Here is a 22,235-nt window from a genome sequence, read left to right as displayed (position 1 = left end):
ATAATAAAATATCATGTTACATCTTTATACCTTATTGCTGGAGTGATATTATTTTAGGCAAAATATAAATGCGTGTTGACCTCTATAAAATATTTTTACATAAACACACTAATGTACTTTAAAGTCTAATCATTGTACTTTAAAGTCTAAAATACTTATTGCTTGGATCTTGCGTTGTTATGTGGTAAAATATTATAACAATTTGTCTTATATAACATCAGATATTGATAATGTTTAAATATGCCGTGTATGGTTGGCTTTTAAACCTAATGATTAAATGTCAGTTCCTTCTTGCATAAAATTACAAGTTTCATATTATGTTGATTATGTATTGTATAAAACATAAATGTCTATTAAATTGAATGTATCATTTACTACAGAAGTTTTAAAAACACTTGAATGTCTAGTAATATAGTCAGTGTGTTTAATGACACTGAAACGTGTTGGCCTTGATTCTTGCGTTATATTTCCATAATTTGCCTTTTTTTATATATGTCGAATGTTGATCTTTATAGGTTCCATTTGTAAATAACAGCACATTCCTATAACTGTGAAATGGATCAATATAAGCTTGATGCGTGTTAAATTATGGAATATATGTGTGATTCAATTCTGGCCTAACTTCTGGAGTTTTCTCCCATCAAATGCCGTAAGACTGTGGTGGTTCCTTTCCCTTTTTTAAGGCTGGTAAAGTTGCTGGATGTTTGAAATGCAAGACGAGTAATGTCTGTCTGTTTGTTGGACAGACATTACTCGTCTTGCATTTCAAACATCCAGCAACTTTACCAGCCTTAAAAAAGGGAAAGGAACCACCACAGTCTTACGGCATTTGATGGGAGAAAACTCCAGAAGTTAGGCCAGAATTGAATCACACATATATTCCATAATTTAACACGCATCAAGCTTATATTGATCCATTTCACAGTTATAGGAATGTGCTGTTATTTACAAATGGAACCTATAAAGATCAACATTCGACATATATAAAAAAAGGCAAATTATGGAAATATAACGCAAGAATCAAGGCCAACACGTTTCAGTGTCATTAAACACACTGACTATATTACTAGACATTCAAGTGTTTTTAAAACTTCTGTAGTAAATGATACATTCAATTTAATAGACATTTATGTTTTATACAATACATAATCAACATAATATGAAACTTGTAATTTTATGCAAGAAGGAACTGACATTTAATCATTAGGTTTAAAAGCCAACCATACACGGCATATTTAAACATTATCAATATCTGATGTTATATAAGACAAATTGTTATAATATTTTACCACATAACAACGCAAGATCCAAGCAATAAGTATTTTAGACTTTAAAGTACAATGATTAGACTTTAAAGTACATTAGTGTGTTTATGTAAAAATATTTTATAGAGGTCAACACGCATTTATATTTTGCCTAAAATAATATCACTCCAGCAATAAGGTATAAAGATGTAACATGATATTTTATTATAATTATCACGCAAGCTTTATTTATCAAATTTTACTGATAGTCTATTCATGATTGTACATAAGTATAAAAGGGTTTCGATTCAACAGAATAAGCAATACCTAAGATAGATGCTTAATCAACCCAAGGATGCATTCTGTCAGCCCAAGGGCATGTATATAATAGACAAAGTTTTGTAATTTTAATTTTTAATTTTAACACAACGCTTAGAAATTTGTAAGTTTTTTAGATAAGTTTTCACTGAAAATATGAAACAATACATCGTGAAGGTCTTTCAGAGGTATAAGATAGAAATGCAAATGTGATTCTGATATAGCTGAGGATGACCTATGAAGGGTCGAAACCGGTCCTAGATTGTAATACTTTACAAGAAAATAAATGTATTGATTAGGTGGAATTTTTCTTTCCTTTTATGAAGACTCAGAAGAATTCTCGACTGTCCACGAGAAAGGCTTCTTAAACAATGACACTTTTGAATTTGAAACGTTATAATAGAAGTAGAAGTGGAAATGGTACGTTCATTCACCACCAGATGGCCCCTAGGACGTGGCACAACGCTAGCGTTCGAAGCGGAAGCTAACCAAACCATCACAGTCAGACTAAGCGGTTCACATAACGTGTTTGCGTAACATATGACAGGTGTAAGACATAGACATAAGCCTGGAATGAAACATCTGGCGACAAGGAACGTACCAATTTGGAAAACACCGAGACGAAATAACAACACTTTTTTTTTTTTTTTTTTTTTTTTTTTTTCAAAGTATAGTTTCCGTTCCTCTATGTCCTTCCATTTGAAATTCCTCTTGCTGACCTCTGATTTCACTGCGTCTATCCATCGATTCCTTGGCCTCCATACTGGCCTCTCCCCTTTCACTTCTTTGTCAAAAGAAATTCCTTGCTGTTCACATTTTGTCCATCCTCATAGCATGTTCAAACCATTGCTTGGTTATGTTAGAAACAGATTGTAACAAAGTTCCCTCCAGAAAAGTGTTTGAATCTGTGCCTTTCCTGTTGATAATCATTTCAACAGTTTGTGTCTATATCTTTAAACTTGCCATTCCAAAGATTTAGTTTCTCCTGTACTTCTGCTTCCATTTTCTCGCTGGATCAGAATATCCTCTGTAAATATTAGAGTGTTAGGCTCTTTACAGTGTTTGATGGATTTTATGATCCGATCCATGACTATGATGAACAGAAGTGGTGACAATACACTTCTCTGTTGGACGCCTCTTTTGGTTTCAAACCAATTTGATCTTCCATCCAGAACAGAATATACAAACAAATATCCCTATTTACTTTCAAATTAATCGCCAAACACTACAACACAAGTTTGGCAACATTCATTCAGCTTCTGGAAATTATCTGCGAAGCATACGTTTAGGAAACTATTGTAGAATGGCTGCCACATCAGTAATCAACAGTATTTTGACCTTTGACTTATGCAGACGAATGAATTATTTTTGGTCATGTGGAAACCAGTGAACACCATTCCATTGATGACTGCCACGTAGATTCTGAATCAGATTGGTAGCATCAGGTCTCATCCCCCTGACAATGTTTTGCAGAAAGGATTGGTCCTGGTCATACATGGTATTGAAAATCCCCAGAAGTTTCCATTCATTTTGCTTTCTATTCATTTATCAGCTTGTGTGGCACAAACAGGCAGCAGTTCTTCACTTACCCATATTATTGCAGACGATGGACATTCCATGTCGTTGCTAATGCCCAATTCCTCCGCCATCAGTCGTAGAGTCTGCCACCGATCTTTTGCCAGCATTTGTCGTACTTGTTCAATCATGCCTGCAGGTCTGCATGTCGATGGCTGAACAGAACCTGGCTCATCCTCATTTGTTACTTTCCCTTCGGAAAGCATTTGAATCACACACATTTTTTACGCAGGGCTTTACTCCAGTAACTTTGCACCAATATTTCATGCATCTTCGTCACTGTTTTCCCCAATTTGTAACGGAATTTGATGTTCACATGTTCCATTGCACTGTGACATTATACCTTTCACACTGATTACTTTCTATTAGCTGCAGTGGTTGCTGGTATGGTTGTACCTTGCCAGTCACATGTTCTCCACACTAAGTGGCGCTTCTTGACAAGTCTCTAAATAGTCATGTGCATGTGAGTGCACCTATGGCGTTTTGGTGTTCACCATACTTTCTAGACACACTATGCATGTTATTACAATGGTCTTTTTTTTTTTTTTTCAACAGATATGATATCATCCTGGATGCAGCAGGTATTGGTTCCGACAAAGGTCCAAATTATGCAAAATATTTGAAAGACTTCAAGCTCTCAAAATACATCACTCTGAAATCGCCCTTACTTCGCAATTTTGATGACTATGGAATTGTCGGTGGCATGGTGAAGAATGCTGTGGACTTGATTGTACCCAATATTAAAACTGGTACCATAAGTACAACCAGCAGTGTTCGTTGGGGATTCTTTTTCCCTGCTCCAGGTTCTATTGAGGAAATCAGTTCTCTGGTAGAACAAGGAAAGGTAATACATGAATCTTATTATTTTGACTAGATTCTCATACTCCACAGAACTAGACATAATTGATTCTTGGTTTGGTTCTATATAATATGACTTTTATATAGATAGATAGCACAGAACTACTGAAGATGTAAATCTCAGGCTCTATGGGTTACCATAAGTTTTAGTAATTTTTATGCTATTTACATTACATAAACCTACTAATATTTTATTTATTTAGTGTGTGGCTTTTAGAACTGGGAGTGTCCTAGCACATGTACTAGTGCAGGTCTTTCGTTTTATGCTAATGGGTGGCCCTTGCATCTGGATGTGAGATGATGATTATGAAAAGGGGCTTACTTTTTGGTGAAATAAAATAAAATACAGTGGAAGTCCGCTATAACGAGTACAGCATATAGCGAGAACTCTGTTTTAACGACAGGTTTTTTAATGTCTCTTGAAAATTTCTATATTAAACTGTACATTATCCTTCGGTTACAGCGAGAACCCTATCACTGATGCATTCGTTATTACAAGCAATTTAGCATGCATTATTTTTTCTGTTATATTTATGCCTTCCAGCTATTATATTGAATGCAATCGATAATCTTTGGTATAGTTTACGTGCTATGTGTACTAGCGAGCTCTCTCATCGACATTCGAACTCGTCGGAGTCTATTAGTAATATTTATCGACTGAAAATGAAAGGGAACATGTTTCCGTATTTTAAATGCATGAACAATGTGGCCAATAACAGTAGTTGTTAGAAATAAAGGCTGAAGTAAACAATCGCTTAATTTAAATGCTATGTACTGAAATTAAGTAAGAATGTGATACACCTCAAAATACGATGCAGAGTGGATGAGTGATTTCAGAGGTTATTTTATTCAGTAAAATCTTGTTAGGACGTTTCTGCAGGGTACAAGGAAAAAGAATGTGTTAAGCAAGAAAAACTATTGAATACACGAATCAGAACTATCAAACAGGGATATGTAAACACTTGATGTTCTTTTTTTTTTTTTTTCCGACAAGCGCGCATTTTACGTTGTGTATGTACAGGTACAGTGAAAGATATAGGCTATTTACCGTTTCTAAAGATGATAATATTAAAAGACGTGGAAAAAAAGAGATAATAAATAACAGAAACCTTTTCCACTAGGGCTTATTAAATAACAGTGTCTAAAGCACCAGACAAATATAAAAACATTTGCACTGGGGCAGATAAACGTATCAGAGCATTATTTGCAGATCACACACACACACACACTCACACACACACTTTGTAAAACAAATGTAAGCTGCAGCCTTATATTTTGGACCAGTGGGTTATTAAACGTTGTTTTCTGGTCACACTCTTTGACCATGAATTATTTGGAGGTTAAACTCGGCCATGTGCGAGAGAATTACTGTGACCGCCGTCTTGAATGCAACAACACTTCTATCGACTCGAGTCGGAACTTGAAGGTGCAAGTTTCAACATACACACCACCATTGAACGATGCCCTATACACTTCCTGGATTTTAATTTTGTCTTCATCACGATTTTTCCAATATACATAACTGGGCTACACAAATATGCACCACTCTAGTCAACTTCACACAATTATGTTTCTAATCCATGTCTAGACTATCACGCAAAAAATACCATATTCACTCGCAGGTTAGACCCCTTTCTTTCCCAATTTTACAACCAAAAATGTAAAGGGAGTCCATTATGTGATAACCTCAAATTTTGTGCAGTGAACACATGACTTGTAGGCTATAAAGAGCTATAAATTATACATGCAGACATTCTACAATGTTCTTTAACTTATGAATGTATTTGAGTTATACTGGCTATTTTCATTGGAAGGCTGCATTTCTAAATGTAAAAAGTCAATAAATGGTGTACATGACTTTTAGGCTTACATGTAAAATAAATATAATCCGTTTTAGTTACTCGTATCACGTCATTCATTTCATCTCATTAATTCCTCTGATGAGTTCAACGTCGGGAAGGGCATACAGTTGTAAAAACTCGCTACAAAGATTCGTCTCACTTCATACTCGACCCCGTAGAGAAAAGGAATAACTCAATGGCCAGTCATTTGTCTCTGTCAGTTGACCAGTAGGCCTACCACACAGTAATCACTGTTTCCATTTTAATTGTCTTGCGCCGCTAACTTCCCTGCTACCGGCGTGTCGACATTCCAAGTGACGTCCTCTTCACTGCCATCTTGTCAGCCGTGCACTGCAATCGAGACCGAGAGCATTCGAGGTCTCGTCTTTTTGAACCTTTTAAAAATAGTTTTGTTTCTGACTATAGAGTCCAAGCCATGTGAAGCTATTCCCAAATGGTTTCTGGAGATGGTCTCTAATATTCCCAGCTGGTGTATGTATAGCAGAAGCTACTCCTGAATAAAGCCATGTTGTTGAAAACATGCCAAACCACCAGCTGATAACTAGCGTATGTTATGAGTTGTATTTCTGAATGTAATACATATTGACTAGAATCATTCTTTTGCAAACTGCGGCTGTTGAAAGCCAGACCCTTATTTTTAGGTATATTTTATGCTTGTTCGCTACATTTATCACATCAGGATTTACGTAAACAGCTGTAAATGAGATAAGAGAGACCGCTTTGTTTAGATTAGATATGCTATCGCCCGGATAGTGCCATAAGTTCCACGACGGAAAGAATAAAAATAAATAACAGGAAAGTTTGCCGCATTTATGGATATCTACAGGTGTGGCGGTAATGTGTTTATTATCATAATGTTTAATTTCATACTTCGTTGTCTCCCATGTTTTATTAACGCATACCCTATAGGTGTATAGATAAGAAAAGTGTTTTTCCACCAATCAATACACAATTTTATTTTAAATAGATTAAACTAGTACTGGTTTCGGCTCTTTAACGGCCATCATCAGCTAGTACATGATTTGTTTCCAGCCATTAGACAATTCACAAGTTGTTATTGTATTAGACATCCGGATGTCTAATGGGGGATGGAAATGTATACAGTAGCATGTAGTTAAAATATCAGTAGTCAAGGTAAAAAGTTACAATAAGTTAGAACATGAGTATGTGGGACATATTAAAACATATGGGTCATAATATAAAACACTTAAAAAGTTTTAACACATTAAAATTTGGTATAGGTAGACACTTGTTAAAAATTTTTAGTTCATGTTACATAGGTTCCATTCTTCTATCGTCTGTGTAGTTCCTTTGCTTTTATGTTATGTTGAAATTAGCTGTGTATGGTAATCTTCAAGTCAGTTCTGAAGCTGGTATGCGTCATATTGATATGGACCTGTGTCATGAAGAAATTTTTTATATTGTGTTATATATTCCAACTTGTGATGTACTATGGTAAGTTTTGATATAGTAAACAGCAGGTCTTGAGTTTGAATTAGAAGTAGTTGGTGGCAACACCTCTCTCGTCTACGTTTGTGGTTGTAGTTTTAGTTGTTGTGGAAGTCTTGTGCCGATGTGTTTGAAGGCTTGTTGTCATCTTATCTTATCTATACTTTGAATCTGTCAATACGGAAAATGAAATTTATAAATAATAATACCCTATAGGTGGGCCGGGGTAAGGTTGCACATGACAGCTGCGTTCAATGTTGGTTGCACTGCAATGGCGCACGAAGTGAATGTTGCCGCCGCAACAACAGCTGATTGCACGACACGTGAGTTTTTAAAAATATGGGAGAAATGCATTTAATGTAATTGCGATGATACACAATACAAATGAAATCGGCCGGCAATAATCAGACTTTCAACACACCGATTAAGTTTACAATAAAATATTTCATCACACAAAATGATACAAGATAAATCTACAACGAAGTTCATATTTTCGTGATATTAGAAAGTACAGCAGAAATCGGCCAACAAGAATCTTATTTAAAATACATCAATAAATGTTACAATAATATATACCCGTGCTAACATAAAAGGTTTCATGTAAAATGTATTAAATTTATGAAAATTCTGAAACATTTTCATACCTGATTCACACTCGATACTGAAGGGTATCACTACCATCGCCGTCATTGTCGTCGTCTAGCCAGATCATCAACTCCTGACAGTCACTGATGATGTCATGTATTGCCATTGCGGAGTTAATGAATGTTGCAACATGGCTAACTTTTTCTAATGCTTGACTATTATTAAGGGCCACTCCGCGGTGCAAAGGATTATCACTTAGCAGTTCACGACTATGTTGTTGTTTCCGTGACATCGCACTGCACTCATTAAAATCAAATTCCACAATTATCTCACAAAGAAAACAAAACTTTCATAATCGCGTGAATCACACCTGACCACATGCTAGCGGCGACAGGCAAAACGGCAACACTTAAATAGGATTGAAAAGCTAGTTATAGATGGCACCACTATACTACAAATACAGCATTGCCAACAACAATCAAATGAAAATAGTTCGTATTTATCTCGTGGCTCGCTTAATACTTATAATATTTTTAAATGATCATATTTTTGTAAGCAAATAAAAGATTATAAGCACTGTACAGAATTAAATACAAATTAATATGAATAAAATGCGTAACTGTATCTGACGTAAAAAGTAGATTGGTCATTCTGATCGACGGGTAACATTCTTCAGTTAATTTTTGTAGTGGTGCCAACATGAATTACAACTGTCAAGTGCAACCTTTTGCCGGCCCATCTATAGTATGTTTTGTTTGGTGTCCCCGAAAATGGTTGAAAGTAAGTAGGGACATGAAAAATCAAGATTTTTACAGTAGAACCTCGATAATTCAAAATCTTGCCTAATTCGAAGCAGCTTTAGTTCCTGAAACATGAAGTAACGGTTTTGCATGTTATTTAAATTGTTTAATTCGAAATACGGATAATTCGTACCGGTAATTCGAAGAACAACGTCAGTCCCGTTACCGAAATTCAGACTTTTAATTCGAAACTGCCTTTACATTTCAAAAAAAAAAAGTATTTTAAAGAGTATTTAAATTCAAAATTTTTCCGTGTCATGAAAGAATGCGTCTTCCGGAACATGAAGGGGTAACTTCGCGCACTTTCACCCACTTCGGCGTGTCTACAGTGTGCTTCTTATCTGCTAAGTTTGAGCGGAATCATAATTATTTTGTATTCAGCGTTTTAAGAAACGCCACAATATCACGTAGCAGGCAGTGTGCGGACTGCGGAGAGGTAGAATCCGCGAACACTGGAAATGGCGACAGTTGGCGAAAAAGCGTGACTTATAGCCTATAATCAATTCGTACGCACCAAACAATATGTTGTTTGTTTGTTTTATTTTTTTAAATGCTGACGCCAAACAGACTTATGGTTTTAAAGGAGAGAACTGCCAGTTGGAAAATGTACTGTGTTGCTATGCAGTGCACAGTGCACACTGCACACGGAAGCGAGAGACTTCCTTCCCCCATCAAAGGAAAGTTCGAAAAGCCACAATGTTTTAAGGTTCGTCGGGCACTTACCATGCAAGTACAAGTAGGGTTACCAACCGTCCGGCTTTCCGGACATGTCCTGCTTTTCAATCATTTTGGTTATGTCCGGCCGGCATTTCTACTTTATCGACATTGTCCGGCATTTTTCGTTACAAGATTGCTCACTTAGGTTATAGGCTGAAACAGCATGTTATTGTATCGTACATCAACTCCATGTGCTCAGGGCGCTACTTCTGAGGGTGGAAATAAGTAATACTAATATTCGATATATTGAACTCGAAGTCAAGGCATCGATCAACCAATCAACACGCTTCATTTCCACGTTTATGTTGAGAGAAACTGGAAGTGTCGAGAGCTACAGTTTACATGTGCTTGCCATATGATTTGCAGTTATCGTGTTTGGTTATCTGGTTGTCGCCGTAAATTATAGTGCAAGTATGCAGCGAGTGGAGTGAAATATGAATCTCATTGCATCCTATTATGTACCGGTATGTCATCTTTGCAACCTGAAAGGAGTGAATCTAAAAAAAAGACAGTGTAAATTTTCGGATAAACTAAAACATAAGTATCACGGACGCAGTGAAAGTGAAGCGAAATGTGCAGTGTGTGATAGTTATGTTAATGTCGGATACAAAGGTGTTGGTGACTTGGAAAGACACGTTAACAGTGAAAAACACAAAAAGACGGTGAGAATTAGGTCAATATCATGTTCAATGTTATCATTTGTCACTCTCAAATATTCACCAGATGATTAAAAAAGTTCAAGCCGCAGAAGCTACAATGTCATTTCATACAGTTTTCCATCACCAGTCGTACAAATCAATGGACTGCACACCAAATTGAATAAGAGTATGTTCTTAGGTTCTGAAGTAGCACAGAAACTGACCTGTGCAAGAACTAAAACAGAAGCCATAATAAATAATGTTATTGCTCCTCACTCGACAGATATTATAATTGAAACTCTTAACAATAAAGTTCCATTTTTTGGCCTAGGAAGAGATGCAAGCTATCATGGTGCACTAAAGTTGTTTCCAATTGTCATCCAATTCTTTGATTACAAAAATAATGGCATTCAGATAAAAGTTCTTGGTTTACAAGCATGTCCAAATGAAAGTTCTGAATGTATTTCCTCCTATATTTCAGATACTCTCAAAAAGCATAAAATTACTTCTAGATGCATTGCATTTTCTGGAGACAATGCCATTGTTAATTTTGGAGGCCTTGCACACAGGGAAGGGAAGAATGTATTCTCTGCTTGCAAAAAAGACTTGAATGAAAACATAGTAGGTGTTGGATGTCCTACTCACATTCTACATAACTGTTTGCAACATGGAGCTGGTGTTCTTCCTATTGATATTGAGTCTGTGGTGATGAAAATTTTCAACTTCTTTCATATATATGCAGTGCGCACTCAGGAACTGAAAGACTTTTATGAATTTGTTTATTTAAATTATCTGCAGCTTTTAAATCATTCTAAGACTTTCTCAGTGAGAAAGAACATAATACTGTTGTAGAAGTGCTTGAACTATTAGAATCTGTCCAATCTTCATTGAAAGGCAGACTTGAAGGTCAATTCATTCCCCTTAAAGTCAGACAGATGTTAAATACATTTTCAGAAGATGGTTTGGATAAAGAATGCAAAGTGTTTATGGAGAATGTAACTTGTTTCTATGAAACCTGCACTGAGTACTTGGATAAATGGATGCATCCTATAGAGGAATTCAAGTGTTTCAAATGGTTGAAACTTCAAAACATTAAAGACCTCAGCTTTGACGATATTGTACCATGTATTCAGTACTTACAGTCAAAAGGTGTAGAAATAGATGATTCAAAATTATTCAACCAGTTCTGCAATGTAAGGGATTATTCTAAAACTTCAACTTTGGATAAAGATACAACACTAGACCAACAATGGTCTGTTTTTTTTAATAAGTGCCAGAACATTGAGGTATTTTCTGAACTTTTGAACATTTGCCGGTTTTTCTTTGCCATACCAGGCAGCAATGCCTCCACTGAACGTGTGTTTTCATTCATAAATGCTCAATGGACAAAGGAAAGGAACCATTTGTTGGTAGAATCAGTGAAAGGAATGTTACTTGTGAAGTTCAATTTCAAAGATGTGTCGTGTGAAGGATTTTATAAATGTGTACTTCAAGAAAATAACTTGCGTCTTTTGTCAAAAGTAGGTTCTGTTGAAAAATACAGCTTCAAGGAAATGAACTGCAGCCAAGGACTGATCATTAAGTAAGGTATTTCCTTTTGTAAACAGTTGTGTGTAATATATGTATAATTTTGTTATCGATTGAAATTGTCAAGCATTTTTCTTAAATGTCCTGCTTTTTGCTAAGCAATGTCCTGCATTTGGAAATTTTCAGTTGGTAACCCTAAGTACAAGTCATCTAAAAATTCAGACAGTACAGTAATCCAAAAGATAAAGCATTTGCACAGTGGAGCCAGCATAATTTTTCCTTGTCTTTGAATCGTATTTTTCTTCCTTTCATTGCGGGAGGTTATGTTTGCCATTGTTTCATCCAAGTGCATTATTTGAATAATGTAAATGCACCTTGCCGGATACATTTCCAAAATAGTGTTTTTCATGGCATTTGAAAAGTTTAAGCTGAGAATCAAGGTGATTACATGCATTAATGGGTCTTAGAAGTGTCGTGGCGGCAAATCGTACAAGTATAATCAATGTACTGTTGCAATGTGGACAGAAGCGAGAGACTTTCTCCCCTCATCATAGGAATATATATACATATATATACAGAGGAATTGAATTTGAGTATATATATATTATTATGTGAAGGTACCTGTGCTAAGGAACGTTGGACCTCTGTATCTCAGTTTGTAACAGTACTAGAAGGATTACACTATCCGACTACTCTCAAACTAACTCTTAAATCAGACATCATTGTTGAAGAGTTTGATTTAATCAGAATGTTTTAGGAGAACAGACAACTGCTGCCCTGAACCACCTTTCAGGAAAAAGGAAAGAGAAATCAAGAATCTGGCAAAAAATGCAGAGAATAGCTGAAAAAAATTATTAAAGAGGATCCAGCCAAGAAAATTTGTTCAAGCACTCTTGTGTTTTTCCTGTATTCCTATCTCTAACCACCTGTACTTATGTTTGCTTATATTTCTTTCATTTTCCTGTACTCATCTGGCTTTCTTTTTGTTCTATACTTCCCACATCAAGACAAGATAGCCCCTCAATGAGTGTTGATGCCCACCCTACTGATGAAGCTGGGAAACAGAAATGAGCTCATCGGGGCTGAAAATGGATGGATGTAGAAGAACTGGGACTGATGACAAGAGAGCCTGTTGATTGATTGATTGATTGATTGATTGATTGATTGATTGATTGATTGATTGATTGATTGATTGATTGATTGATTGATTGATTGATTGATTGAGGAGCTCCGTGGCTCAGGCGGCAGCGCACCGGCCTCTCACCGCTGCGTTCCGTGGTTCAAATCCCGGTCACTCCATGTGGGATTTGTGCTGGACAAATGGAATGAATGAAGCCCCCCATCTAGCGGCGATGATAGGAATTGTGCCAGCTGCCGAAGTCTGTTGCATTATATCTAAAAATATCACGTACACTTTTGTTTCCTTTCTGCCAAGCTGCACTTTTTTGGCCACATCGGAATCCATAAATATGTCCTTTGTGAGTTATGGGACAGTCCATGCTACTTTAACTTCCATATGATACATCACAACCTGCTCCAGTTCTGCACCTTTGCTGAATTCACTATTCAAAGTGGAACTGGGAGACTTACATTACCTGAAGATTCGTTCTTCTAAGTCTGCTTTTGTGCTCTTTTGTATTAGCATGCTGGGTACAATGTGATTTACTAATACACCGAACTTGTGCTTACAAAGTGAGCAGTGCACTTTATATTTGTTATTTTTTACCTTATGCAGGTGGAAGCGTTTTTTGTCTGTACGTTGACCAAAAATATGGCAAATTAAAACTCCTCTAGAATTATCGAACACTAGCTATAAACATGCGTACGTACGTAATATTATTTAATTACTTAGAATAATGGATGTACTCCAATGTTAGAGGTCTTTAGAATATTATCATATTTTTCCACAGCAGCATGTTAGTGCAACTCCGCCACTGGGAGATACCACGGAAATCCCAGCGCCAGTCCCAAGCCTGGATAAAGGAGGAGGGTCAATGGCTGGTAGATGAGTCTCAGTGTAGGTACACATGCCGAGTGGGTGCCCATGGGAAATACTGAGAAACGCTCAAGTTGGTGGTTTTGCTGCCTACGGTACCAGCAAATCCTACTCCTTCGGGAGATGGATGAGGGCGAGTATCCAGTGCCTTAAAACGGGATACCCTCGGCTATGGTATGGTAACCCAGACAGAAGGGTCCCTGGTCATCCAGGTTGGGGGTTGAGCATGGGGCTAACAACTCCATCTCGTGAAAACTTTACTTGTTTCGGAACTCGAAAGGAATAGCCGGACTGATCAACGACAACGAAATAGGCATGGAAAAGGTACTCGCAAACAGAAACATGACATTTCAATTGCAACCTGGAATGTAAGGACATTAAAGAAACCAGGTGCCTTACAATCCCTGAAGGAAGAAATGGATAGGTACAAAATAAACATTACGGCCATACAAGAAGTGAGGTGGAAAGGGAGTGGTACCTTTCAGAGTGGAAGATACACACTGATGTATAGTGGAAGTAATATTGGTACGGGTGGGGGCACAGGCTTTTTGATTGATAACAGATTTAGACCTATGGTGATGGATTTTAAACCAATAGATGAGAGAATGAGCAGCTTGAGGATGAAAGGCAGGTTCTTCAATACAAAACTTGTATGTGTATATGCTCCGACTGAGGAAGCGGACGAAGAAAATAATTCTATAGCCAACTGGAGCACGTAATAGATGGGATACCAAAACATGATATTAAGATTGTTTTAGGAGATCTTAATGCTAAAGTAGGACGTGAAGAAGCCTTTAGAGGGACAATTGGGAAAGAGAGCCTTCATTAGCATTCTTATGATAATGGATTGAGTTGATAGATTTTGCCATAAGTAATGAAATGGTGGTTAGGAGTACCTGGCTACAACGGAAAGATGTGAGGAAGGCTACTTGGCATTCACCAGATGGTATCACACAGAATCAGATAGATCATGTGCTGATTGACAGAAGACATGCTTCAGATATAATGCAGGTGGAAAGCTGCCGAGGAGCAGAATGTGAATCAGACCATTATATGGTATGGATAAAGTGTAGGCAGAAAATAGCTAATTATAGAAGAACACAGGTAGACAAAATCCAGAAGAGGTATGCCAGTAGAAAACTTACAACAGATGAAATAGTGAAAGAGAGATGTAAGTCAAAGATAACTGAACAATTTCAAGGTAAGGAAACAGAGTGGCAAAAAGAAAATATTGAAGGGAAATGGAAGATTATAAAAGAGGTATTGCATAATACAGCAGAACAAATACTGAAGCGCGAAAGAGAATCCTCAACAGGAACACTAGAGCTAATACAGAGGAATACAGACAGAAGAGAGTAGAAGCAAGTAGGATATGTAGACAAAAGAAGAGAGAATATGAAAGAAGATGGATAATGGAACTTGAGGAGCAAGAGAAAAACAGGGATATAAGGAATTTCTATGCACAAGTGAAGGCGGAACGGAAAGGCTTTCAGCCCAGGGCAATGTTCTGTAAGGATAAACAAGGAAATCTGATTGGAGGAACAAAAGAAATATTGGATAGATGGGCTGAATACTTTATGGAATTACTTAATCCCAATGAAGAACATGAAAACCAAGACTGGTGGTGGGGAGAAGATGAAAGGGAGGAACCTTCAGAGTCGAGGAAAGAAACAATCGTAGCATCACCAACTAGGGAGGAAGTGTATAAGGCCATAAAAGCCTTAAAGAATAAAGCCCCCGGGATTGATAATATTACTGCCGAAATGCTTAAGAATGGAGGAGACCAAATCACAAATCACTTACATCAGCTAATCTGTGAGATTTGGGAACAAGAGGAGATGCCTAAACAGTCGAATCTTGCAATAATCTGCCCTATACATAAAAAGAATGACAAAACGTGTTATAACAACTATAGAGGGATAGCACTATTGAGTATGGTCTATAAAGTGTTCACCAAGATACTGGCTGAGAGAGTAGCACCACTTACAGAAGAAATAATAGGGGATTATCAATGCAGTTTTTGACCAAATAGATCCATGACGGACCAAATATTTGTGGTACATCAGTTAATGGAGAAATGTTATGAATACAACGCAGATATCCACCAATCATTTGTGGATTTTCAACAGGCATATGATTGTATAATAAGGGGAGAGCTGTATGAAGTGATGAAAGACTTTGAAATCTCAGTGAAGATTATCAGACTTATCAAAATGACTTTGAAGGATACAAGAGGTGTGGTTAAGTTGGAGGAAATATAACTAAAGAGTTTGCAGTAGTACAGAGTCTAAGGCAAGGGGACGTAATGTCAACACTATTGTTCAACATAGACCTGGAAAATGTCATGAGGAAAGCAGTAATTAGTAACCCAGGAGGAACACTGCTCAACCGTTTGAGCCAGAATCTAGCCTATGCAGATGACATAAATCTGATGGCACTAAGATTTCAAGAATCAGAGGAAGGCCTGGGGAGGTTGGAAAGAGCAGCTATAGAAATAGGTCTTCTTGTGAATCAGGAGAAGACAAAGTATATGTTCGTATCTCGGTCTACAGAAATGACAGGAGAACCACAATACAACTGAATGGGAAAAACTATGGAAAAGGTAGGAGTTTCAGGTATCTCGGATCACTGGTTACTTCAGACAATGATATAAGAGAGGAGATAAAAGCAAGAATAGCAGCAGGCAACTGAAGCTATTTTTCATTAGTCAAGGTTTTTAGAACAAGAACACTTAGTAGAAATTTGAAGATTAAAGTGTATAGAACCGTAGTTAAACCAGTGGTGATTTATGGATCAGAGACATGGACTCTTATTGGCACAGATGAAGAACTCCTCCAGAGATGGGAACGAAAGATATTAAGGAAAATATATGGACTCTTATATGTTAATGGGATATGGAGGATAAGGAGGAATGAGGAAATAAAGATGTTATATGGGGAACCAGATATTGTGACGGATATCAAGGGTAGTAGACTGAGATGGCTAGGACATGTGGAATGGATGCCTGAAGAGAGAGCAGTTAAGAAAGTATATCAGGGTAAACCAGGCGGGAGACGACTGAAAGGAAGACCAAGAAAGAGATGGCTGGATGGTGTGGAAGAAGACCTCAGAAAGGTGGGTTGATAGATTTTGCCATAAGTAATGAAATGGTGGTTAGGAGTACCTGGCTACAACGGAAAGATGTGAGGGAGGCTACTTGGTGTTCACCAGATGGTATCACACAGAATCAGATAGATCATGTGCTGATTGACAGAAGACATGCTTCAGATATAATGCAGATGGAGAAGCAAGGCGACCGACCAAGAGGAGTGGGCTACGATAGTTCGAGAGACCAAGGCCCTCCACGGGCTGTAACGTCCAGGAGTAAGTAAGTAAGCATGTTAGTGCAGAAAAGGCATAAGAGTCATTCCACAAATGTTATTATGCTAATCAAAGTCCTTGCATCAGATAGTGTTGGAGATGGCTAGTCTTTGATTCTACATGTTCTAGATGGAGGTGTTGCCTGTTTTTTTCCATTTGTTTCTCTGAATTACGGTTTCTTGGTGAATTATGTATAAATTTCAGTATTAAAAAAAGTTAAAAAGTACTCTGTAGGCACGGTCGCCATGTCAAAATATGAATATAAAACTGGTCCTTGATTAATATTATGTATCGGAATGTTACATGAAGGTCCTTGGTCCAAGTACTAACGTCAATTGTTTCGTCAGCTGTTTCATTCTCTGGGGCACTCGAGTCACTCTTGCACTGAGAAGGCTCACTACTTGAATTTTTGTCTTCACTTTCATCTGCATTCGTAGAGTCTGAAATTGAAGCAATCTATTGCTCACTGATTCTCTTCTTACTAACCATTTTGCAAAATAGTTATATAAATCGCGAAAAGTCAGTCTCAAAACTTGCGACACATGGTTGACTGAACATGATAGCCTCTCACAGCTTATAAAACGCTAACAGGGAGATAACACAACCCTCAGACCTATAAGTGTCATTTACTTCCATTTGTTGAAATTTTTATTACTATGTCTGCCGATGACGCTGGATCTCTGACCATTTAGTATATTAAATTCTGCCCTCTAAGAGTTAACAGGGGTGCAAGGCAGTTGGATGCGCAACAAATAGCCTCTCCAATTGCAAAAATCAACCTCACCTTCCCGTGGTGCTCACTGTTACCACAGACGAGGCTCTGGCGACCGAATATATGGCGGAATAACCATATCACAATTAAGGATGCAGTAAATGGCATCCTTTCCACTTGTAACATCTGAGGTGGGAGCAAGTGTCAAGGCTTAAAGGTGACAGCCCCACCATGACACTCGGTGAATGTGTGCTAATAACTTGCAGTCGGTTAAAACTAACTTATTAAAGAAACTAAGAAAAGCAGCTGGACGGATCTTAAGACGATGAGCTTTGGCTTGAAACAGGACATGAAAATTGGATTTTGGAACGTCAGAATACTGTATCAGACTGGGAAACTAATACAAATTGCTACCGAGGCAGAGAGGTACAGACTGGATATCTTAGGAGTTAGTGAAGTCAGGTGGAATACATTTGGAGAATTAAGAACTTTGAGGGGACAAACATTCCTCTACTCTGGTAAGTCAAATGAAGATGACCCACATAAGGAAGGAGTAGGATTTCTTATAAACAAGAGATCAAAGAACAGTCTGATTGATTGGAAGCCCATCTCATCAAGGATTATCACTGCAAGATTCAAGGGAAAGATCAGGAATGTTTCAATTGTCCAATGATACTCACCTACAGAAGAAGCAGAAGCTTAAGTGTGGCCAGTATCCAGTATTCGGGAGATAGTAGGTTCGAACCCCACTGTCGGCAGCCCTGAAGATGGTTTTCCGTGGTTTCCCCATTTTCACACCAGGCAAATGCTGGGGCTGTACCTTAATTAAGGCCACGGCCACTTCCTTCCCACTCCTAGCCCTTTCCTGTCCCATCGTCGCCGTAAGACCTATCTGTGTTGGTGCGACGTAAAACAACTAGCAAAAAAAAAGAAGAAGCAGAAGCAGATGATAAGGCTGTTTTATTCAGAACTGCAGAGTACCATTCAGGCAATAAACAAAAGCGACATTGTGATTGTTATGGGAGGCTTCAATGCCAAAGTGGGTTCTGAAAATCTGGGTCGTGAACAAGTAATGGGGCGACATGGACTTGGTACTAGGAATGAGAATGGAGAACTTTTGGTAGACTTCTGCGCGAGCAATGAACTTGTTATCGGTGGAACCCTATAAAGAATACCTCATAAAGAATGCCATAAAGTGACGTGGATTTCACCAGACCAGTGAACTCAAAACCAGATTGACCACCTGACAATTAGCAGAAGCTGGAAAAAGTCTCTTTTGGATGTTAGAAATCGAAGAGGTGCAGATATAGGCAGCAACCACCATCTAGTGACTGCCAACATCTGAATTAAGATTGCAACTGCAAAGAGGTGATTTGAGCAACAAATGAAAAGGTTTGATATTGGAAAGCTAGAGGATGATATAGGTAAGGAACAGTTCAAGCTTGTTCTCAGTAACAGGTTTACAGCACTACAGTTAGATGATGATGTTGAAGAACACTGGAAGAAAGTTAAAACCACCTTGACAGACACAGCAGAGGAGGTACTTGGCTTCAAGAACATCAGGAGGAAAGATTGGATGATATCAAATACTTGGGAATGTATTGAACAACATAGGCAGCTGAAACTAAAGTTGAATAATTGCAGGACACGAACCCAGAAGGTTGTACTCCAAGCAGCATACCATGCTAAAGATCGGGAAGTTAGGAAGAGTGCGAAAGCAGACCGGAAAAAATGGGTATCAGACCTTGCTGGATTAGCGGAGACTGCAGCAAGAGATAGAAATATTAAATGTTTGTATGACATCACACTAGTGAAGAAGCTAAGTTGAATAGATGGCAAGAATACTTCATGGAGGTGTTGAACAGAGAAAATGTAGAGGAAGATAGACAAATGCTAGAGGTGAACGAAGATTGTGAAACTGATGGTATCAACACTGAACCACCCTCAAGAAATGAGATAAGAGAAGCGATCAGCCAAATAAAGAATGGGAAGGCCCCAGCAGTGGATAATGTAGCGCCTGAGCTTCTAACTGTGTACCCCGATATGGCACCCAATCTGTTGCATCCACTGTTCACAAAAATTTGGAATAAGGAAAGAATGCCAAAGGAATGGAGAGAAGGATTCTTTGTAAAATTACCAAAGAAAGGTAACATGACCAACTGTCACAACTGGAGAGGTATCACCTTGTTCTCGATTCCCAGTAAAGTGATGACACGGGTGATCCTGAACAGGATTAAAGCAAGGATACAAAACCAACTGCACAATGAACAAGCAGTTTCAGGAGTAGCAGCTCATGCATACCAAATAAACACTCTATGAATTATTATTGAACAGTTTAATGAATACAATTCTGGCCTATATCTTCTGTTTGTGGACTTTGAGAAGGCTTTTGATTCATTGAAAAGGAACACCATGTGGAGAACACTACAGAAGTATGGTGTACCAACTAAAATCAGCAAAATCATCAAAGAGATGATGACTTCACGTGTAAAGTAATGCATGAAGGGAAGCTTTCAGAGCCTTTCTCCATAAATTCTGGGGTGTGTCCTATCTCCAACTATCTTTCTCCTTGTTCTGAATGACATCATGAAGAAAGTTACGGAGGGAAGGCAAAGAGGCATCCAATGGGGATTGGGTGATAGATTGGAGGTATTGGAGTATGCCGATGACTTATGCCTATTGACTCAAAAACATACTGATATGGAGGGGATACAGGATCTGGAGAGAGAGGCAGGAGCAGTGGGCCTCAGGATAAATACCCAGAAAACGAAAGCAATGAATATCAGTGTGAAGAGCAAAGAGAAATTCAGAGTCAGTGATGAAGACATTAAAGAAGTCGAAGAGTTTACATGTCTTGGCAGTGTGGTTACACAGGATGGAGGAGCAGCTACTGATGTCAAAATGAGAATCCACAAAGCAAATGCGGCATTCATACAACTCTATTCGATATGGAGGGCCAGAGAAATCTCAATGAGAAGCTAACTTTGCATTTTTCGAACAAATGTAAAAACAGTACTGTTATATGGTTGTGAAACCTGGAGAGTTACCTCAGAGATTACTCATAAACTACAGTTATTCATAAACAGATGCTTAAGGAGAATTAAACGCATTTTCTGGCCAAATTCAAGTTTGGAAACTTCATGTTAATTCCGCATTGAACCGAGAATCTAATGGAAACAAGAGAGGTCCACCTATTCAATACCATACAGTGTTATAAGATAAATTATAACATTTTATTATTCTTAGTACCGGTTTCGATGCTGGTGTGCATCATCATCAGCCAAAAATAAGAAAAACATACAATGACAAGGTTACAAAAAAATGCATAAAGTATACACAAATTTTACAAAACTGGCAAGACTTAATTAAAAAAACAAGGTCCATAAACATTAACTTATGACTTAAACCTAAAAAATAGCACCAACTGTCTTAAAACTTTGAATATACGTCCTCTTTGCAAAAGTCCTGTGAATCTAAAAACGTTAAACCATGGGTGAGCAGATTAAATTGAGCCGAGGACAAAAAAGCAATGCTTCAATATCATAAAAGTCCAAGAGCATATTTTCTTATTTTGTAAGAACATATATATAAAAGGTTTTCTTGCTGAACATCCATTGAGTATTTTATTGAGTATTGAGTATTAACTTTTGCTCCTGTTACTCCAATACTCAATGGATGTTCAGCAAGAAAACCTTTTATACATATGTTCTTACAAAATAAGAAAATATGCTCTTGGACTTTTATGATATTGAAGCATTGGTTTTTTGTCCTCGGCTCAATTTAATCTGCTTGCACATGGTTTAACGTTTTTAGATTCAGAGGACTTTTGTCAAGAGGACGTATATTCAAAGTTTTAAGACAATTGGCGCTATTTTTTTTTAGGTTTAAGTCATAAGTTAATGTTTACAGATCTTGTTTTTTTAATTAAGTCTTGCCAGTTTTGTAAAATTTGTGTTTACTTTATGCATTGTTTTTTGTAACCTTGTTATTGTATGTTTTTCTTATTTTTGGCTGATGATGATGCATACCAGCATCGAAACCGGTACTAAGAATAATAATATGTTATAATTTATCTCATAACATTGTATGATATTGAATAGGTGGACCTCTCTTGTTTCCATTAGATTTTCTGGCCAAAAGAATTTCAAACAAAGATCTTTGGAAACAAACAGAAGAAGAGCCCATTAGCAAACAAATAAAGTGGAGGAAGTGGAAATGGATCGGCCACACACTGTGGAAGCAGCAGGATGCAGTGGAGTGAAAGGCTCTGTTTTGGAACCCCCAAGGACAACGGAAGAGAGGTAGACCCAGGAAGTCATGGAGATGCAGTGTGATGAAGGAGGCAAAACAAGAACGGAAGACCTTTGGAGAACTCAAGACCCTGGCTCAAAACAGGATACGCTGGCGCTGCTTTGTCGAAGCCCTATGCTCTGCAAAAGAGTAAGTCAAGAGTTAACAGGATTAATCCACTCGTAACTTTCTTCCCATTTTTTCTTGTAGGCTCACAAGTATTTTGATTTCTTTTTAGACAGAGTTTTTGGTTCGTCTTCATTGAGATTAAACAGGATGAAACCAAATATCCAAATAAAATCTA

At 37.6% G+C, this 22,235-nt stretch overlaps 1 protein-coding gene across 1 annotated transcript in view; it reads left to right on the top strand.

Moving 5' to 3' along the window:
• Positions 1-22,235, top strand: part of LOC136857240 (reticulon-4-interacting protein 1 homolog, mitochondrial) — a 71,927-nt gene that overhangs the window by 39,502 nt on the left and 10,190 nt on the right. The window contains exon 6 of the mRNA XM_067135728.2: positions 3,693-3,981. Within this exon, the coding sequence (XP_066991829.2) occupies positions 3,693-3,981 (289 nt within the window). The remainder of the gene's footprint in view (positions 1-3,692; positions 3,982-22,235) is intronic.

This window comes from Anabrus simplex, chromosome 1 (assembly GCF_040414725.1).
Source record: "Anabrus simplex isolate iqAnaSimp1 chromosome 1, ASM4041472v1, whole genome shotgun sequence".
Classification (NCBI taxonomy): domain Eukaryota; kingdom Metazoa; phylum Arthropoda; class Insecta; order Orthoptera; family Tettigoniidae; genus Anabrus; species Anabrus simplex.
This window is presented reverse-complemented; position numbering and strand designations above follow the sequence as displayed.